At 49.2% G+C, this 21,846-nt stretch overlaps 1 protein-coding gene and 1 long non-coding RNA gene across 3 annotated transcripts in view; one reads left to right on the forward strand and one right to left on the reverse strand.

Annotated features, from left to right (window-relative positions):
• Positions 1-10,263, reverse strand: part of ST8SIA2 (ST8 alpha-N-acetyl-neuraminide alpha-2,8-sialyltransferase 2) — a 33,064-nt gene extending 22,801 nt beyond the window's left edge. For both annotated transcript variants that reach the window (XM_037395989.1, XM_037395988.1), the window contains exon 1: positions 10,080-10,263. In XM_037395989.1, coding sequence (XP_037251886.1) covers positions 10,080-10,177 — 98 coding nt within the window. In that variant the 5' untranslated portion in view covers positions 10,178-10,263. The remainder of the gene's footprint in view (positions 1-10,079) is intronic.
• Positions 10,264-10,509: 246 nt separating this feature from the next.
• LOC119150664 lies at positions 10,510-17,448 on the forward strand. Its single transcript, XR_005105175.1, has 3 exons — positions 10,510-11,726; positions 12,190-12,447; positions 14,605-17,448. It is a non-coding gene; the product is annotated as an uncharacterized LOC119150664 (long non-coding RNA).
• Positions 17,449-21,846: the final 4,398 nt, after the last annotated feature.

Here is a 21,846-nt window from a genome sequence, read left to right on the forward strand (position 1 = left end):
GAGGCAGGATTCCCTCAGGCCAGTGCTGTGAAATGTGGACCAGGATACAGGTTTCCACTCTCCTTCCTCTTCCCTGAAATCCAAGGTTTATGTTGAGACCAGCAGAGCAGCAAACGTGACTCCAGGGCTTTTAGGGGAAAATTGCCATATTTCCAAATTGTCTATGGAAGAGAAATAACTGGCTTCCAAGTGCCAACCTGTCCAGCCTGTCCTGCAGGGTGGAGAAGCAAAGGTGTCCCAGGAGCCCAAACTGAGCAGCAACTGAGCCCAGAGGCTGGAAACTTGGATGCCTTGGGGACCATATCCTGGCTTTCCATCTGCATGGCAGAGTCTCGCTGAAAAGATGGAGGAAGGCCACATTCACCAGCAAGTCCCCTTGTGGGCTCCTCACAAGCCACTCAAGCGGTTTCTGTGGGGTTTAGGTCAAAGTCCACCCACATCCATACAATGTTCTGCTGCCACAGGAGAGACATTTGGAGAGGAAAGCCTTCACTGCTGGTTAGCCCCACATGTAAACCAACTTGCAAATCAGAAACAAAAGCCAAAGCCAGGTGAGAAGCGATGGGATCACAGATGCACTTTTGAACCTTGGGATCACGTAGTCAAACAACATTGTGCACTCTCCCTAACACCGGTCTTCCCCCATCCAGAAATGCGGCTCTTGCAGGCTCGTTTCTCATCTCGCCTTCCTGCATCACGTGTTATAACACACTGGCAGAAGCCAGGACATCTGACACATGCAGGCCACTCCCTGCGACATTTCACCGGTTGCTTTTGAGGCTTTCATACCGTGGTGTGGAGGAGATTGCAGCTAAGAGAAGCGGTGGCCACTGGGTAGCCCTGCGTACCTGCACTCTCCTGGCAAGGAAGGTTCCCTCTGTAGGGATTAATTGGGGAGACATTTCTAAAGCGTGCCTGCTAGGATGAAGGATGCTGCAATATATCTTGATGAGACATTTGAAATCACACTTTGCTGTGTTTAAAATCTCACTTGTTCATATTGTCACATCTTGGCAGCCCGAGTGTCAAAAAATTCCTAAATATCAGGTGCTATTTTTGCTGCTCCAGGTTTCATTCTTTCTATCAAGTCATATGACCACATTTGCGAGAGTGTGCCCATACCATGGCTTTCAGGAAAACCACCTTTCCCCACTGGGATCCCAGTGCAGCTCCAGCATACAAGCTGCAGGGGCAGTGCTTGGCCAGGCAGGCTGGTGGCATAGCATCTTCCAGCAAGCCAAGCAGATCTGGTGTGAATCCATCAGCCGATGGCCTTGCTGTTGCCCGCAGCACTTGGTATTACCCACCATGGAAAACACCGTTCCGTCAGTCTCATGCAAACCAGCCTTGCTTATTTGATCATCTCCTCTCATGCCCCAATCCCACCTCCATCGCACCATCCATCCTGCAGGCTCCATCCCAGTAGCCACAAGTTGGGAAGGTCAGAGGTGCTCAGCATCCCTACCTGTCAGGTGGTGACCGTGGCTCCACATCAGTTCCCGTGTAACTGAGAGCAGGGCTTGGCCCTGAGATTTCTGCCTGGCTGCAAATCACGGTGTAATCACCGCAAGCATGCACTGAGGACGCAGGAATCAAGACACATGAGTTGGCAAAACAGAGACACCTATTGCTTAATAGGGAATAAGCCAATTAGGCTGAAACACTGACGTGACAAAACTGGTGAAGACCCAGCAGGAACAGCACAGCTCTGACAACTAAAGGACACGAGGCAATGGGAGGAACACTCACGGCAGCCTGTGCTGGGGGATCACTCTGCGCTGGGGTAATGGGAACAGCAGGACCAAATCCCTGTCCCTGCCTCCAGCCACCTGCTCTGAAGGACCTGTAAGAGGCAGGAGGATGCTCAGAAAAGCCTGATGGTTACTGCTGCCCACCAGGAAGCCATGGTCCAGGACTTTCAGGCTCTGCTCCCAAGCCAGAAATGTGCTCCAATGCGCTTCCCCTGAGCCAGAAAAGTCTCTCACACCTGTAGAGTGTCAGGTCTCACATCCACGTGCATTCACCGTAACATCAGCGTGGCCTGACTTGATCACCCCACGATGATCTTGTTTTATTGCTGCTCTAAAGAAAAAATACTCACATGCTTACAGGGCTCAAATGTCACACCCTTTACCTCTCCCCATCCTGCATACTGGCAGGACCTTACTCCCTCCTTCATCTCAGGTCTTCCATTAGACATTTATTCCTGGCATCACCTTGCTTTCTTTGGCTCTGTTAATTAAACAGCCAACAAAGGAAAAGACACTGAAGCAGGCAAAAAGGATCCAGTGAGGGGCTTGGGACTAGGGGGTGTGTGTTTGTGTATTTAGCTTTCCCCTTCTGGAAGACAGAAGGAAAAAACCCCAAAAGCCCAACAAAGACCTAGAAAGGAGCAGAAACAAAAGCCTCACTACTTAAAAAATGTGTCTACATTATACATTTTTCCTGAGATAATTTTTTCAGCCAACAGAGCAGAGCTATCAGGGAGCACAAACAGCACAGCATCAGTCTTGCAGCAGATCCTGTCACCCTGAGCATTTGCATCCCAAAAGGCAGAAATCCCAGTGGCTCCTGCAGCATCTTGGATGCCACACACCTTAGGAAATGGGGATGGTGCAATATGAAAAGCTATCACATTTGAGGGGCTGTGGGTCCTCCGGCTCATCCTCCCATCTCTTGCCTGCTTTTACCACTGTTCTGTGGAGCCCCTTGGAATACCAACGGTCTTGTCTGGTTTCTTCTGTCACTGTGGGCATGGATGCCGAGGACCTCTCCTGGGCAGTAACATCTTACTGGGGTGGTTCTTCTGTACGAGCATCCTCAAAATAACACCTGGTGCCTACACGAAGCGGACTGGGAGCGCCTGGGTGAGAGCTGCCCCTAGCAACTACCTGAGCTATTTGCCCACCATTACAGGCACTCACCAGCAACGGAGCCATCCCAGGAGCTTCGCAAGGACTTAGTCCCCCAGGTGACAATGTCCAGATACCACATACTGAAAAGCCAATAGTGGCTTCAGAGCTTGGCCTCCTCTTCTTCCCCTGGCTCATAAAGCCACGGAAATCCAGGCAGCAGTAAGAAGTTGTTGGATTACCAACTGAGCAGCTATTGGTTCGCAGTCAAGTATGTTTCTGGGTGTCAGAAAAGGCGCTGGAGATGCCTTATGATGGTGCTTAACCTTCACAGGGGAAAACATCCCCTGTTGTAGCCACTGGCTGAGAGCTGAATTATTGTCTTGAAGATGCTGGTAAAGGTTGGGCTGGGAGGTGACGGGTCACGGTGGAAGAACCATCCTTCAATTCAGAGCTGCCAGACACACAGGTGACCTGAAGCCCACTGTGATGCTGTTTGACTGAGGGAAGCCTTGAGAGCGCACTTCAACACTGTGTCGTGACTGTGACACTATGTGCTTTTAAAAGAAGCCCTGCCCGTGAAGAGCACTGGCTGGGGAGGGACGGCATGCTCAGCATGCAGATGGCCAGCCTGGAGTTTTTTTTTGTGGTTGTGATACTCCCAGTGGATTTCTGTATGCAATAACAAGGACTTTATTTGCAGTAGCAATGAGGAGTCCAGCACTTAAATTTGGAAAGAGCTGACCCCGTGCACAAGCAGCCAGCTCGATGAATCAAATGCTGTGCAAACAAGGAACCTCCGAAGGGTCAGCAGCGGGGCCAGTAGAGTTAGCTGGGTCGGGGTGATGAAGCTGCTGACCGCCTGGTGAAAGGGAGCATTCCTAAAGCTGACAGTATTTCTGCCTTGTAGCATCACCCCCAAGAGCGACAATCACCCTGGGGCTGGTGCAAGGACTCCTGACATGGTTACTTGATGGTCAGGACATGGCATTTGTGCTGTAGCATCACTCGCTGCTTCAGGAGGACAGTTTTGGTCCCACCACCCACATACCGAGCACCTTTACCATGCGCTGCCCTCCCGGCTCATCTACCTTCCTGCTTCCAGCCTGCCCTCTCACCATCACTGCTCCCCTGCAGGTTTTGGCAGTGCGGTGGTGCCCATCTCCCTGGATCAGCCCCCTCGCTTCCTCATCACAGCCAGTGTAGCTGCTGCTGCTGAGGACGCATCATCCAAGGCCACCAGCACCACCAAGGCTGCTGCTCAGTCAAGAGAAGGAGTACTTTAGATTTACAGTGGGAACACAAAGAAAAAAGAGCTGTAAAGATTTTTTTTCTTCTTTTTGTTTTTCCATCTTTTTTCTATTGCCTTACAAGGGGCAGAGCTGCTGACACCAGCCTGCTCTGCTGTGGTGTCTGCTGAAGGAGACCTGAAACTGTTCCTCCAGTGAACTTCTGTGTCAGGGAACTCCCTTGTTTCCAGAGGCAACTGGGGACGGAAACCATAGAAATGGCAAAATAATTATTGTCTAGTGTTGTCATTTGGGTTTATTTCTTGCTGCTGAGGATGACCCAGGCCGAGGGAAAACGAATGATGGAGGCAATTAGAAGTCTGTCTTGGTAACAACTGTTTTTATAGCAACTATGCCTGTAGATCTATTTAAATAGTGCTGGTCTCAGGGATGAAAAAACAAAGTATGTGTAGCCTGAAAGCCCAAGGAAAGATGAGGGAGCTCCTGTTAAAGGCTTTCCTGGAAGATCGGAGCAGACCTGGCACACAAGTAGGCACCGATGAAGTGATGTCCAGTCAGAATAACCACGGCTGCTGCAGAGAATGCAAGAGAAAACTGATCCATCCCTTCATCCATGTCCGGGAGAGGCCAGGAGGGCCCACGGGCAGCAGGATCTGCTGTGTCACTGATGGCTGCAGTCCCAGGGCTTTGCTCTCTGCCCACGAGTACGGCAGTAGGACGGAGGAGCGGGCACTGCACTGCTGACGGCTGCAGCACTTAACCTCGCCGTTAGCTGCTCAACAAGCCTTCGCTAAACGAACCCTTTGCACCTCCTTGTTCTCTGCAGGGAGAAAGAGGTCTCCTTTGCATTCCAGGCCGGAATTGTGCATTTGCGGGGTTAGAGATGGGAAACAAAAAGCCCACCTGGGGAAAAGGGAAACCTGAAGCCCTTGTGGGAATTGCTTTGCTCGCTTCATTGCTCTGGTTGCTGGGGGCTTCAGCAGCTCTGCACCCAAGAAGGCCTGGCTGGCAACGTGCTTCCCCCTACCACAGCTGCTGCCCTACTCACTGGCAAGCTCAGAAATCCCCTCCTGGGGTCTTGCAAGCTGCTGACAATCAGGACTGGACCGAAGAGTAACTTTTCACGAGTTGTACTGGAAAGGCCTTAGGACTGGTTACATTCACGGCACTGGGTTTTCTTTTTGCTCCACTGGATCGCTTGGGGGTCTGCTAGTGCTTTCCATCCCGCTGCTCCCAGCCCTCCTGCCACACATCGATTCCCTGCAAGTACCGCTGCTCCCACCATTCCCTTGGAGCTGATCAGCTTAAGGAAACAAGCTATGGATATTCATCTCCTTCAGCTCGCTCTAGGCAGGAGCACAGGGGGTTTGGATACGTCTTTGCGGCAGCCACCCCTGCCCCGCAGGGCAGCAGGAGATGAAGCTGTGTTTTACAGGGAGGAAGGGGAGCTCTGCAACCAACCTGAAATCGGCTGCTTGAGCTCAAGTTACGGTCAGAATAGTTGCAATCAAAACCTACACTGAGTATTTTCTTACTCAAATCAGTGCTCCAACATTGCTTTTATTTTCCAGCCTGATGTGTCACGGGGCTTTTGTTAGAGCCCTGCCATACCCAACGAATACAAAGGTCTCTCTGTTGGCTCCATTTACGTGAATGGTTACAGGGTGTCTGTGGGCTTCTGTCCTGCAGAGGTATTGCTCCTCCAGACTAACCTGGATAATTGTCGGTTTGTGCGCAACCGCGGTGTGAGTGCACAAAAGTGTATGTTGGTAGAATATAGCACTTTTTTTCAACAAAACTTTCTGGTGGAGAGCAAGTCTTAGACTAACTCTGGGTCAGGCATAGTGAATCACAGACCGAAAGATCTAAGCAGGACACTTATACTCCACGGACCAACCCTGACATGAAGTGTTACGACTACAGCACACTACAGACCACTCAGAGCAAGCACATCAGCCACCATAAAGGACACAAAATCTCTTTGTGGCATTACTAAGCCTTTGAAAGGCAGGTGTTGGAAAAGGGCACAGGAGGAAAAAGTGGCAATTTACTGACAAGCTGCCAGGCAGGCCAGCAATATTAGATACTCCAATTCATCACTTAAAAAGAGCAGAATATAATTCCTCTTGTAATCAGGATGGAAAGGCATGTGGTCTGGACTAGCAGAGAAAAGGTTGACTCATATTAAGACCATCCCATTACCAAGTGTCAAGTGCTCCCTAAGATGGCTCATGGGCTAATTTGAGAAGTCACCTGGTGGCAGCGGGTCACCAGCTCCCTCTACAGACAATCAGGACACAGCCGGACCCCTGCAGAACTGGTACAGCAGACGCGTAGTAACAAAGAGTCCCTTTAAACTGGAGTAGAATTTTCCTCCTCGTCACCGGCAATAATTATTCCACTCAGTGCCGAATCCTTTGTCTTCCTCAGCGGCCAGAGGTCTGGCCTGCTCCCCTGCCCTGGGCTGGATGAAGAAATGCCTGCGATTGCATTCGTGTTCCCCAAGACAGACGTGAATGTGTCTTTTGTTTCCTCGCAGGGAAACAAAGAGCCGAAGCGATGGAGGGAAACGCAGGCGCCACCGGGCTGAAGGAAAAGTTCAGCAGCCCGGAACCAGGTGGTTGTTGGGGAACCAAGTGCCAGGACCGTTGGCAATGGCAATGGCAATGCTTCCCGGTGGCAGCACGGGCCGGCGAGCGCGAGGAGCGAGCCAAGGCGAGCGGGACGAGCGTGCCTGCCTGCCCACTGACATCCCGCAGCATCGCCGAGCATGCAATTCAAGCGATGCGTCTATAGGTGATACGTATACATAATGACAGGGATGTAGCAGGATGAAAACCCATGTGCAGGGGTGGCTGCAGCGTGGGAGGAACAGGCTAACAAGAGCAACACAGCATCAGGAGCAAGAAAACTGCTGAATTTTCATCCCTGCCCTGACACCTCTTTGTCTCAGTATCTCCCGGCTGCAGGAGGTGTTATAAGAATATCTGGAGGAGCAAGATGGGACTGCTTAAGGAGCAAACATCTTTCTCAGAAGCCTCTGGCAGGCAGACCAGCTCCAGCTGCCCTTGGCTCCCACCTCCCTTCACCTGTGATGCTGGGAACTTATTGTCCAGGGAAACAGCATAATTTTTTTTTTTGTCCTTTTGCCAGCAATATTATATTCTTACTTTGTAACTAACGAACACTTGGTTCTTTCTTTCTGCAGTTTCTCAGTATTTGTAGGTGAGAGAAATATGCTCCCCCCTGCTCCCACCCGTATGAGGCATATTCTTCCAAAGACAATCCAAATCACAGGCAGGGGGCAGGGTATGTGTAAAAGTGGGCAAGCTGTTCGCTCCTCACAATAATTAGAGAGTGTTTCGATGCCAAGGAAAAAGAAGAAAGGAGTTGCACCTGCCTGCATTTCCCAGCCCCCCTCAGTGCCGTGAGCCTGCCAGGGGACACCTGGCCAGCTCTTTGCTTTCCCTAAGCTTGGGCTCTGCTGACCAAAGCAAAGATGGCCTGTGGGGGTGCGGAGGGGGCTGCTGAGCCACATGATCCAACAGCCAAATATTCCTGATGTGGGGGAGAGCTGCACAAATACCCGGTACCTCCCAAACCTCTCAAGGAGAGGAGCTTTTTGATCCTGGACACACAGACAGCTCCTGGGAAACTTTGGAAGGGTCTCTTTCCCTACACTGTTGTGCACTTTTGCTGTCAAACAGTCCCCTTTACCTACAGGACCTGTTTGCAAAAGATGCTGCTATGATGTGGCCCTCGAAGTTGAAAGTTCTTTATCATTCCCTGACCTGTTGCGGCTCAAGCACTCAGCTTTTCCACATCTCCCCAGCAATACACTTCAGCCAGGTCAGAAGGTTGTGTTGACCATTCCTGGTACCACAGCAGCACACAGCGATGAAGTGCTCTTTGTGCCAGGCTCCTGTGCTAAGAGCTTACGGTGTAAGACAAACAGTGTTTGGCCCCTTGCTGTGTTCGGGATGAAGAAGCTCATCAAACTTGAGCCACTTCGGAGATGCAATGGGGAGAAGAAGTGGGTGGGAGAGGGCAAAGCAAGAGAAGGGGGCAGTGAGCCCTTGTTCGTGATTACTTCTTAATACAGCAGAGTCCCACCTTTGCATTGTGCATCTTTGTATTGGAAGCACAGTGGGTGCAGGAACTTCTCTGTGAAGGATCTAGGACTAACGCATGTTAGAGGGCACTGGGTGCAGGACCCCTTCCTTCACTCCCTGGGGTATAGGGAGTTTCTCCTTCGCTAGTTACCTTGTGCACTACAATTTCTGAAATGCTGTATGAAACTAGCTGCTCGCTGTTTCTGCAGAACTCATCTGACCCTGTTGCCGTCTCTGCCGCTGCACTGCTTGGCTGTACTTCCTTGGAGGAACTACAGCAGCAAACTCAGATGCCAGGGCTTGGAGATAAGCAACCAGCAAACGTCCAATTTCCATACATGGTACAGAAAAGAGAAGAGCAAAAAACCCACAACGCTAGGAAACCCTAATGAACCAAGGTGAAAAACAGGACAAGTAAGTAACAAAGCAGAATACATTTTCAATAAGGGCACAGTGAGTTCTAGCAGACAGATCTAGCAGATAGATGAGGAGAGAGAAGAAAGAACAGAAGCCAGAAAAGGAGATAGGAGGAAAGCAAGGGGATCGGAGCAGCCTGTCTGATGGGGAGGACGCTTCTGAAGATTTTAATTTCCTTTATTATTATATAGATAGTGGCAGCTCATTGCAGAGCAACAATTCATCTAGCCTGGTAACCTACAGTCCGGTGCTGGATGCTTCTGGACAAGGCTAGTGACCTTTAAGCATTTCGCGCCTGTGGCACCCAATATAATATAACAAAGAAACAATGACAAACATCACTGCATTTCATTTATAATTTCAGCCAGGTGTTTGTGTTAATGTAGCACAGTGGACAATGCCACCGGGTCCCAAACAAAAAGACCTTTAGCAATTTGGGTGCCACAAGCACACTCCACAGTACTAGAATTACTTGGTTTGTTTTCCCACACTGCTGTAAGTGAGTTCCTGAAGTTAATGCAAACCCTCCCCTCCACATTTGTTCTTCTCATTCCCTAAGTTTCCAAGCAGCTCTCAGAGATGGGGTTTATGTGGTGGGTAGGGTGTTGCTCCTCTCCTCAGATACAGGGGCTGCTTCAGCCCCTGTTGTACAGGGCACCTGCAGGTAAACACCCACCATGGAAGTGATCAGGAAGGGGTGATAAACATGAAGCCCCTGCCGCAGCCCGTGGGGACAGACAAGTGGGTTGAGCTCTCCCACCCTGCTCCATCACCCTCAGCCAACTGGTCCCTGCACAATCTCTCCCACCCCACGGACTGGTCCTTGCTCCAGCACCCTGCAGACCTGTCCCTTATCCATCACCCCTGCAGGCCGGTGCCCGCTCTGCCACACCCATCCGGACCAGTACTGGCACCCAAAGCCCCCTGGGCTGCAGCTTGCCCCACCACCCCTGGCCAGCAGACTGCCCGCACCCGTATCCTGCTTAGGGACCTGCTCCATCAGTCCATCAACACCTGAGCTCTGCCTGCGCCCAAACCCCTCTCTCTAGACCAGTATCTGCTCCAGCATCTCTAATCAGATTGGTACCCACCCCAGCATCCCTACCCGGACCGGTGCCTGCTGCAGCATCCCTGCCCGGACCGGTACCTCAGCGTCTCTAACGGGACCGGTACCAGCTCCCGCCCCCGCGCCCGGACCTTCGCGGCTGCCCCCGGCCCCGAGCCCCGGCGCGCCCCGTCCTGCCCGCCGGCGGGGCGGTCCCGCCCGGGGCTGCCGCCGGCTCCGCGGCGCTGCGCGGGAGCGGAGCGAGCTCCTTCCCACTTCGGCGCCGCAAGAAGCCGGGAGAGCGGGAGACAAAGAAACTGTCCGGGCGCCCGCCCCCTCCGCCGCCTCCGCCTCCGGCACCCCTATCCTCCGCGCCCCTGCGCGCCGCGGAAGGGGTATTTACCCGCTCTCCTCCTCGATCTCCGAGATATCGGCGAAGATGAGGAAACCGACGAGCAGCGTGAGCAGCGCCAGCGTCCAGCCCCGGCACGGCAGCGGCATGGCTCCCGGGCTGGGCTGGGCTGGGCCGGGCCGGGCCGGGCTGGGCCGCTCCGCGCCGCTCCGCGGGGTGCGGAGCGCGGCGCCGCGTCCCGGCTCGGCGCCGCCGCCGCCGCCGCCGCCGCCCGGCGGGGCCGCTCCGCCCCTCGGCGCCCGCGGAGCGCCCGTCCCGCCCCGCCCGGCGCGGGAGGGGGCGCTCGGGGCGGGCCCTGGCCCCGCCGCCCCCCGCCGCCAAAGTTTGCGGCGCGTCCCCGCCGCGTCCCGGCAGCGGCCGCCCCGCGCCCCGGGGGGGTCCCCGCCGCCGCCCCCCCGCCCGCGGGGTCCCTCGGCGGTGGCGCGGCCCTGGCGCGGCCGCTGCCGGGCGCGGTGCGGCGGGGTCGGTCCTGGCGGGGCAGGAGGCGCCGGCGGGTGGATTCTCCCCGAACGGAGAAAAACTGCGATGGAACGAGACAAAGGTGACCGCGGCCCGCGGTGGCGGGGATCGCACCCGCGCCTCGGCGCGCGCAGATCTGCTGGGCTGGAAGACACTTTGTAAAAAAAGATGGTGAATAACTAATCACGCCTAATGACTAGTAATTCCCGGTTTAGTCACAATAATTCCCTGCAGTACTATACATGCCGAGCATCATCGGCACACCGGTCCTTCCACGTCTCTTTAAATCGCGCTGGAGTTTGGACCGGCAGAATTTACGTGAGCCAGGAACCACACGTGGGGCTCTGCTTCCAGGTGCGTGGATGCATCCCTGCCACGCTCCCAGCCCTGGTGAGCAGCCTCCCGCAAGCCACAGGCGTACCCTTGGATTTTGTTACAGAGAGAAAAGGCTGCGGGTTCTACCCGGAAAGGGAAAGTGTATGGAAGTTGGGAAGAAGAGGGACTGGCTGGACCGAAGAGTGGCCAGAGAAAGACCGAGGGGTCTTTTCCCTCCAGCCCTGCAGAGGAGATGCCGGCTGTGCCAGGGCTTAGGCAAGGCCAGCCTGGCAAAGTGTCTCCAAATCCCAGCACAATTCTTCCGGACCGGAAAGTTGCTGAAAATCAGAGTATCTGGTAATACATGCACTGCCGAGCTGGGGAGGGACACAGTGGATTTATAATGCAGCAGACAGAAGAAGCACAGATGTGTTGAGAGAGAGAGATACTAATTGCTTACATATTTAAAACAGCATCTTTAGTCTGAATGGGAGAAACCATTAAGCAAAACAGAGCTATTAACTGGGGCCACTTGGAAAGCTGCCATTTTCCCTTCTGTGCACGGCTTTTTGCATCAATACAAAAGTACCTCGCTCAGGGCACGATGTGCTGTCAGTGCTGTGTGATTCCTACCGAGGATGCCAAGGTGCTTTGCACTGGGGTAAGGGTGTCCATACGTACAGGGATGCATGATGCTGGTGCTGTGTACGGGAAGGCAGAATCAGCAGAAGACTTTTTACCTGGGTTCAGGTGGTGGAAGGAGCACGTTATGGCCCATGTGCTTTCCCGAGTATTCTGAAACTCTTGTCGAAAGAGGAGACAAACAAATCACTGCTACGTTTATAGATAAAAATTGCAACATAGGTAAGTCTGGTACAATTACACTGTAGCATATATGGCAAATTTACAGTCCAGTATACAGCTTTTATAATAGAGCATATTCAAGCCCCTGGGGAGAAAGTGATTTTAGGTGGTGTAAGTAGCCCCATAATTCACCTTCTGCATAAATCTGAGAAAAGCCTAATTTTCCTTCTGTTTTATTCTTCTTGGACTCCTTATGCTCACCCTATCCTGGTGTTTCACAGCAGTGTGACTGGCCTGAGGATGAGGAAATAGGCTTCGAGGTGACCTTGCTGATGCAGGGACTGACATCGGGGTTTCCCGAGATGCAGCAGGACAGAGCACCAGTCCCCTGTGATTCCGGAGCACCACACCGCAGCTGGCTTCCCATCCTCGAGAATACAGATGGAGATATCTGCTCCTGCATCTTTTTCAGCTCCATCCCAGGTGGTGTTTCAGCTTCTTTTGTCTGATCTTTGTGTTTCAGTTGCCAATCACGGTGGCGATGTGCAAGAACGCAAATCTCGATCGAGGCTGAGCAATAAGCGAGGGGATCGTTCAGCGCGTGATGGGAGTTGGTTTGCCTGGATGAGAACTCTTGCAGGTGCAGGGACATCCTATTTGCTGAGATGCTGCTTCTGCTGAGTAGCTTGCCTTAAAAGACACGCTGGGATTTGACTCTGCTCTTGCAGAGTCAATGGGAATGCTGCTACTAACCGAAATGATAAACAGCCCTCCTTGCAGGGTAAGCTGAGATTTAAGCTTGATGCCCTTCACTGGAGAGCTCCACTGCTAAGGGCTTGCAGAAAGAGCTCTCTGAATCCTGTACTTGGTGTCATCTGTTGCTTTATTCCTCTGAAAGATGTAGGTCAGAGAGAAAGGTCATTCTTCAGCTGATCAGGCTTCAAACACGGGGACCAGGACCTTGAAGTACAGCCAGGTTTGAACAAGGAGGCCACAAGCTATTTAGAAGATGCAGGAACCGTGCAGCTTCCTGAATTATTTTGTAATCAATTAACAAGGCTGTGTAACATCACCAACTGTGACTCTGCAATGAAAACCTAGAAATCTTGTTCCACTGCTGAGGGCTAAATTCTGCATGATCAGGAGTCTTACTGTAGTGAAAGACATGAATGCACTGATGGCAGGAGAGGATGTTTTACTCTGCATTCGCTCCAAGTCCATCCTTTACAGCATCCTGGCCAGGTTCGGGGGAGGAGGAGAAAATGCACCCTGGTTTCATGCATTGCTCATTATCCTGAAGAACTGCAAACTGCCTTAGAGCAATTGCCGTAGTTCCTCAAGTGTTAGTCATTCTGCACATTCAATTCACTATGAATCCTCACATGATTCAGCTTAAACAGGTGCATAAATGTTGCAGGATTGGGTCCGTAAGCATCCAAAGCCTCAATTTTATGTCTCATTTGTAAGATGGGTTGCAGGAAGATGAGAGCAAACTGTCGCAAATAGACTGTTGTGGTAGAGTAATATGTTCTGAAACAGAATAAAAGGCTATTATATCTTCTAGTTCCTAATAATTTGGGGAAATAATTCTGTATCCAGAACATTTGCAATAAATACAATAAGGTGTACTTAAAAAAAAAATATCTTAGCATAACGGCAAAAGTAACTGCACCAGAACAATATTGCATTTTGCAGCTTGGAAGGGAGAAGAGAAAAGAAATGGCATTTTTACATTTTCTTTTGACCTTTGAGAAATATCAGGAATATGTAATAGCCATATTCACCAACAATAGCTCAGAGGATTCAGAGAATAAGAGTTAAACACCTAGGGACATTTACAAACAACTGGCAGAGAGGCAATGAATTTAAGATGTGGGTATGAAAGGCACGGATACACAGAGAGTGCAAAAATAATACATATTTAAAATGCTTTTAATCTATGTGAGAGGCATCATTGAGAAAGGTAGCGGGTCCTGGGTAAGCAAAGGAGGGCCAGAGAAGATGACCTATAAGGTCTTTGCCATGCTATGACAAATGATAAGACCTGGTGCAGCGAGAGGTCTCGGGGGACATTTCTCCATCACATTCCTAATGCTGTAAAACACACATAGCCTTTATCAGTCAGCCAAAATGAACAAAGTTTACAGCCCATTTCATACAGCTAAACAGTGCTCCGATGTGATGAACGGGCATGACGCATGGGAGTCTGTATCAACCAGGGTTGTGGTGTTCCATTGCCTCATTGGCGACGAACCTGCCTCTGGGTCCTTTCTCCAGTGAAACCCTCAGTCCCTCCCTTGAAAGTCAGGCACCTCCCAAGGGGCATAAAGTGTCTTTTCCTTCCCAGTAACTTCATTAGCAGGAAAGAAGGATGCTGATGCAGTAGGTATGATGTCCTCCATCTTCTCCTGAATGCTCTCGCTGGTCTCCATGCAGAGCAAGAGATCAGGGAATACTCCCCCAGCATCTCTGCTTGTGGGTGGCAGTAATAAGCAACACTGGTAATAACCAAGTGGCTTCCAGCACTGTCGGTCTCCTCACCTGGCTTTATTTACCCTTGAGTAAATGTTTTCCAGCTGGGTCCCGAAGCAACTAGGTCCATCACTAAAGTGCATTCACCTGCCTCCTGGAGGAGTTGTGAGTCTAAAGGTCTCCCAAATGCTGGACAAATTGTTTGTCATAGGCAGGGGCGTGTGAATATGGTTCTTTTTGGAGAAGCAGACAGCACTGAGATGCAGTCCTAGCAGAGACATTTAGACATATCCTCATGTCAGTGAATCTGAATTTAGCCACATCAGAGTGATCTGTAACTTTATGTGGTCCATCCCCTATTGAACTAAGTGAAGAAGCATCCCTGCTGCTCATCTCGTAGGCTGGAAGGGAGAGCCTTTACTTCCTTGGAGAAAGAGCCAAAACCCTTCTGATTTTCTCATTTCAGGGAAATTTGCCATTGGAAGGAAGACTCCAAGTCTATCATATTCTTTATATCCGGAGTGGTATAGCAGCAACGAGAAAGCTTTGGTGGTTCAGAAGAAAAGGAGAAGAAAATTAAACAGTATTAATTTCAAGCTCTATTAGGATTTTAGGAAAGTAAAATCAACAGAAAGGGATGGACTCGGTAGGGAACATGACCTTATTTTCCCAGTGTCTGAAGGGGAACTGCACACAATAGAGAGACAAAAATACTCACATCTATAAAACCAGATCAGTTTCTTTGATGTTGAAGAAGAGAAGTTAAAACGCTTACATAAACTGGCATAATTTGACTGGTGTTTATGAGAAGTGTCCTAAAGAGAAAAAGAGCAAAAGAAAAAAACCTCCCAAACAACCCAAAAATCCCCAACCCCATCCCCATCCATTAGTCCTTTCTATTTCTTTCTCTTCTGCAGTAAATTGCAAAACTGGTGTGATCCATGCAACATTTCATCAAATACAACTCACCATTGTCAGAGCAAAGTGTTTGATATAAAACAAGAATGATCCTTCTTTCTTTTTGGTCAGATTGGTTTGGATTAATAAAAATGCCACATCACAATGATATTGATAATTTGCATGTGAAAAGCCTTCCTCCTGGTAATGAAAACAATTTTTCAGTTTTGCCACCACTAGTCGCAAGAGATAAGGTCTGCTGTCCTCCCTCTCACAATTAACCACGCACACACAAAAAAAGGAAAAGGTAGAATATGTATGACAATTGCAAATTGCCTGTTATCTGAACCTGATGGTGAAGTATTGATATTGCCAGTTGTAGCGGCACAGCTGGCACGCTTTTACAGCCTGGCCGTGTGTGTGTGCCAAGCTGGGCACCTCCATGTTGGGAAGGCAGAGTAGAGTATGTGTCTGTACGAAGCTTTTATACCATATTCATGGCATTTTTTGGGGAAAAAAACCCTAAAACAAGTTTACACACACACACACACACACGCCCACCCCTTTTATGATTAGCAAGCCACAGGGTGGCAGTGCTGTGTGCACACGTGTGTATATGTGCACACACACGACCAGGGGAACCCTCTGTTTGGGGGGTGTCTCAAACCTGGGTATGTTTTGCTCATCCTTGATACGCCGAAGGACACCGTAGTGCCCAAGGCAGAAGAAGGCAGGAGGAGAAAGAGCCGAAAGATGCTTCAGCTTTGAAGAGTGTAGATGATTGTTGTGGTCATTGCATTTCCATCCAGCGGTGCAGAACCCAGCAGCCAGGAGGTGCCCGAAGGTCAATGCCGGTGTGGGCACTCCGGACTGATCCAAGCCGGCCCAGCCTTGCCTGCAGACCTGCACTTGCAGCCTGTGTCTTGCACGGTCATCAGAGGAGCAAAGAAGCCCTTTGCTGACATTCCTGTGTATTGGGTTTGGTGGCAGGGTTTGCGCAGCAGGGGGGCTATGCAGGTGGCTTCTCTGAGAAGCTGCCAGAAGGTTTCCCTGGTGCCAATGGAGCCTCGACGGACCCGCTGCTGGCCATGGCCAAATGATAATAAATTGCACTGATTTCCCCACTTTGGGTCTGTTTTGCCGGTGCCGGTGACTGCTGAGCGATGTCCCTGCCCTGCCCTCCCCAGGAGCCTCTCGTTCTGTTTCCTCTCCCTGGGCAGGGACAGAGCGGCTGGGTGGGCACCGGGCGTCCGGCCAGGGTCAGCCCACCACATCCTGAAACAGAAAGAGCACAAGATACCTGCCCTGTTCCCTACCTCCACCCTGGCCCACGTCGCCCTTGCTCTTCCTACCCCGCAGAGACATAATTGCAAGGCCGTATTTTCAGTGGCTCAGGATGTGCACGTGTGCTCGGCGCGTATGGAGCACGCGCATTGCTTGCATATGACCTGCAATGATCTGCATTTAACAACGCACCCCCCCAAGACCATTCCAAACTGGTAAGTATTTCTCACTTGTAATGGTAGAGTTTAAGTTAACAGATACAGGTTTCAGATGCCAAATTGAGACCTTCAGTTTTGAATTTTGCCTCTTAGCTCTGTTCAAAGCTGCTAAAACGTGGCATTTCTTTTAGGTTTGTTTCTGCAGGACACCTTCATCACGGTACTCCTGTCTGCATTTCATGACCCTTAAAGCACAGGTCATACCTGACTCCAGTTTTGGCCTGTTTCAAGGTGACAGGTTTGATTAATCTTGTCCTATACTTGACAGAAACCCAATTAATTACTCTCCACAACTGTGTTGAGGAGGTAAATCTACCTAGTTTGGATAAACAAGCCTACATGCAGGATGAAGAAATAAGCTGTGCATGGGCACCACGATGTATGAGAGGGGGGTTCTTGCAAGATTAGCTTAAGATTTCAGATTGTTTCTGCCTGTGAGAAGTCAGAGTGAAAAAGAAGGCTGCAGAAAATGCCACAGGAATAGATAAAGAAGAAGAAATCTTTATAACCCTCCTTTGGGGCCATCCAAGACAGTGCTGCTAACCACTCAAAAATCTATCACCTTAGTGATAAGCACACCTGAGAAAACCTGCAGGAAGGCTGCCTTGCTTTTTCCTGGTCTTCTTATGGTTCTTTGGAAAATTTTGATCTGAATCTTTGCAAAATGTGCAGATGACAACAGCAATTAAAACAATAAAAAAAAAAAAAAAAGAGAAAAAAACCCGCGTGCACACATGGTCCTTGCAAATGAGAACTTTTCTGCAAGGAAAAAACATGAGATGCAACAATATGTTCCATTTAGCAAAAATTAAAAAATCTTAAGGGGTAACATCAAGAATGTAACTTTTTCTTCTCTCCACCTCTCGCTAACAGCTAAAAAAACTGCTGTGCAAAAGGCTGTTAATGAAAAACCTCATTTCAGCTCTAGAAAGGCCCTTGATTTCTGTCTACTGTGACTGTCATTTTGCCCCTTATCAATAATAAATGCTTTTTTCCTCTTTTATACTAGTATTTCTGATCCTTTGTGGTGGGCAGAGCTGATGAGTGAATTGCTCAGGCTTCAGAATAAAGGGAATTTTGAATGTGTAAAGTAGGGCAGAGGGGTTTCCCCTGAAGAGCTCTAGCCAGAAGCTGCAGGGAGAGCATGGCCCCCAGGTTAGCTCCTTTTGCAGGAGCGAGAACAGAACTTCTTTGCCTAGAGCTCACTTCTTGGTGGCCAACACCAAAGAAAAATCACCTACATTTGATCCAAAAAGCTCTTAGGGCATTGCAGACACCCCAATCACAGTAGGAACAGCCGGGATAGGGTCCTTTCAATATCCCAGATACTTTAAATATCATACTCCCCTTCTGGATCCTAAATTAAAGTTTTTGAATACCTGACCCTGGCTGTGCAGCACCATGCACTTGAAAACCCACCTCCCTGGAAACCTGATTTGTCAGTTCAGTGAGCACGTTCCTGGGGAAGGAAAACTTTAGTGCAGCTTGTGCCTAAATGTGATTTTTTGCTCTGATCTTAGATCATTAGTGTCCTCTGTGGCGAAGGATATGAATGATTGATCTGCTGCTGGATTGCACCTAGCACAGCGAGATACCAGCAGAAGGGGGAGACTGCACGTAGCATTCCTGGCAGGTTTAAATGCTGTGTACGGATGTAGAAGGAATATGGGGAGAGAAAAAGAGTCAGTGTGACGGAGAGAGACCACAGGCATGTAACAGCCTTTCTGACCTAGTGATTTATTTATGGCATTCCTAGAGGGGAAGAAGCCATGCAAAGATCATGAGCCTGCAGGCTGCAGTAAGTGGCATGCCAGCATCTATCTAGCCAGCAACAACACAAAGCACAAAATCTACTGGGGATGGGGAAATGCTTCCACTCCTTGTGAAGTTATTGAACGATTAGAGTCAAGGAATGGGACGGTTTTAGTTGGAGGAACAAGGAAGATTGCCCTTGCTTTGTATAAATAAATTACAGGAAGATTCTTGGTTCTGCTTCCTTGGCAGCCAGGGTGTTTCCCCACCCAGCACACACCTCACCGTGCTTTCCTCCTGGTCCAGCCCGTTCATGCAAGGACCGCTGCAGGGAATTTTGTACACCCAGAGCCATCCCAGGTCTGTAAGAGGAAAGGCTCTGTTTGCACTGAGATGCCTGGGAGATGTGTTTCACAGGTAGCCGCTGTCTCCCAGGTAGGTGAGCAATGAAAGGAGCGTCGCAGGGAGTAGGCTTCTGATACAGCACAAAAAGGCAGAATCTGTGTCAGCTGAAACCGGTCGCAATGCTCATCAGCCTGATGAATACTTGCACTGGCAGATGAGAATGGTTGCAAAGTACAGTGCTGCACGAGGGAGCTGCACAAAGATTAACTCTGAACTCACTGAAAGGCTCGATTCTGTGAGGTGCTGAGCCCCTGAGGAGAAGTCCATTGCTGTGGGCACCATAAATGGATGTTACCAAGATTAAGGATGTTGTCGCCTTCACTTCAAACGGGAGCAAAGCCTGGGTTTCACCAGGATGGTGCAGGGAGACCTGCAGCAGCATAGCAGGGGGCTGCACCATGCCATGGGGAGAGCGAGGGGGAACACAGGGCATTCATTAGCACTTGTCAGACCTTTCACATCACGAAATATTAAGCCTTAAATGAAGACACTGTCTCACTTTAGAGCTCTTGACTGTTGTCTAAATTAGACCCCATCAGGAACAAGATCTTAAACAAAAGCCTGGGACACTCCATTTTGTTTCTGAATTTAGCTTCTTCTTCATCTTTGGGGATTTCGGAAGGAGGGAACCCTGGTGGCCTGAGGTCCCTGGAGATCTGTTGGGACACAGGGTACCAAGTGCCCCAGCTGCCTCTCTAGCTGTGCAAAGCTGAGGGTCTAATGACTTGAAGAAGGCTCAGAAGCATCAGCATCGTCTTGACTTGAGGAGCTGGATTTAATTACTCCAGGAGTGGACTTAATGCTTGGAATTGCATTCCAATCAAACTCATCTGTCATCCATAGTGAAAAAAATAATCTCCTTTTATATATGGGAATATAATAATCAATCAAGCTTTATCGCTCCTGTTTCCATTCTAGCAGCTTATAACCACATAATAAAAGCACATAATGAAGACATCATAAAAACACACAGTAAAAACACATTCACCATGCAAGTATCGCCATCTTAGCACATCCTGGATAGAAATGCTGAGGAGTTCTTGAGGCTTCTGGTATGTACTAGTAACCTCCATAACACTACATCACACCCATCCTTTCTACTTGAGGAGCGCTACCAATTTAAACGACAATGGTTATGGAAGACAGACATAACAAATGTTTGGATTCTACAAACTAAGAACATGAAAGGTCTCCGGAAGAGTTTTGCCTTCTTGGCTTTGCAAAGTTGGTTAGAGAATTCTGTGAAAAAAAAGAACCCTCTTCAGCTGCTTTTGTTGTATTATAGCCCGTGTTGGAAAAGCCGCCTGAGATGGGTGTTGCATTAACACTCTTCTTCCCTGCGGTTTATGTTAAGGTTCATCTTCACAGGCACTCCTTTGCTTTACTTTGAAGGACACAAACAGCTCGCTCTGCCTCCCTGCTCTAGCTTCATTTCCCTGGCACTTTTTTATATATCCTTGCTCTAGCAGAGCGTGGTTTGCTCTCACTGCAGCTGAATCAACACCCTGAACCTGCAATAGCACCTGGACTGGGGCATGATTCTGCAACCCGAGAAAAGATTTTGGGCCATGTCAACTCTGCTTTACACCCAAACTGTTTTGATGCACGTCAGATGACTCTCACTGTGTTGCACTGAGGTATCAGTGTCAGAGTAGTAGCACCCTTGGACGACTTCTCCTCCTTTGTGTAGCAGCAACTCTTTTACCTGGGGAAAGCTGCTTAGGTCAAAGCTGTCCCTGAACCGGCCCACTTGCTCCCTTCACGTATTTTCCAAGTTTCTTACACAGTTATTTCAGTGAGCAAATAAAGAGGAAATTAATCATCAGTTCCTCCAGTGACTTTATTCTTCACTTCAATAGTGCCAGAATAGTTACCTCTCACTTTAATAAAAGCCTCTTGAATTCTTCTCCTTTTCAAAGATTTTGTTTTGGGTTTGAAGCCAACATTACAGTGACACTGTGAACTTAATGGCTCGGCTACAGGTTGATTTTTGTATTTATTTATTTTTTTAAAGCCACAGATGTTACCAGTAATATCTAAGATGACTGAACCTCCTTATCTTAGAGATTAAAGGCAATATTGTTCCCAGTTTTTCCCAGCTGCTTATTCTGTGTCTTTGGAAGCACCTTGTAGTCACATGGCTTTGCTTTTTTATCTCCATTACTTCTCTCTCCTTTGTTTGCTTGACACTTTCATGCAGAGAAAGGGGAGAAATACAAACTAGGCAAATGTGATTTGATCACAGAGCTGGTAGGGGGCAGGTACAATCATGCTGCCTTGAACTCTCTTGTGTGCAATCAGCTGGAGTTTGTTTGGAAAGAGTCCCCTGAAATTATGTAGCACAAAGATGCCGATCCAAAGTCCACAGTTAAGGGATGCTTTTGCACCGACTCTGGATCGGGCGTAGTATGTATATATTCCCCCATATAATTTGCAGGTGTGGGAAAAGCTGGAGGCTGGTTTACCAAAACCTGTAGATTGATCCAGCCGCAGAGCAGAAATTCCTGGCCCTGGTCCTTCAGTTCCTCTTACGAAACATAAAACCACCATGAGAGGCATTTTTTTTCCAAGTTCTCAGCCTCTTCAGAGGCGCGCTAAATTAACCTGAACTCCCTTGGCTTCCCTTAATCTTACAAAAATGCAAGATGCAAAGCAAACCCCTTGTCAGCAAACACATTATAGATGAAGGCAGCAAAGCTGCCCTTCTTACACCAGCTTTGAATTCAGTCCCTGGGATTTTAACTGTTCCTTTATCTACTGAAAAGAAATGTTAAAAAGTTTAATTGGCATGTAATGAGATAACTATAACAAGTTAATTAGTTCTCAATTAAATTGCATTTACCATACGTTCTGAATATGTTGTTAGCAATTAACGACACCTAATGAACTTGCAATAGCAACTGAGTTTACAATGATAAGTAAAATAATAATAATAATGCTCACACGTGGTTTCATAATGCATTAGAAGCGACAAATGATTTAATGAGTATGTGGTTAAATCACCATATCTTGTGCAGCTGCTGGAAGGAAAACATCCAGGAAATTTATTCTGGCACATCTAACAGGGTCTGGGAAGAAACAATTGGCTTTCAGGATAGGTCTTGTTGAGAAAAAGAAATCCCTGAGAGCTGTAGAATTGCAAAGGAGAAGGA

The sequence above is a fragment of the Falco rusticolus genome, chromosome 7 (genome assembly GCF_015220075.1).
Source record: "Falco rusticolus isolate bFalRus1 chromosome 7, bFalRus1.pri, whole genome shotgun sequence".
Lineage (NCBI taxonomy): Eukaryota > Metazoa > Chordata > Aves > Falconiformes > Falconidae > Falco > Falco rusticolus.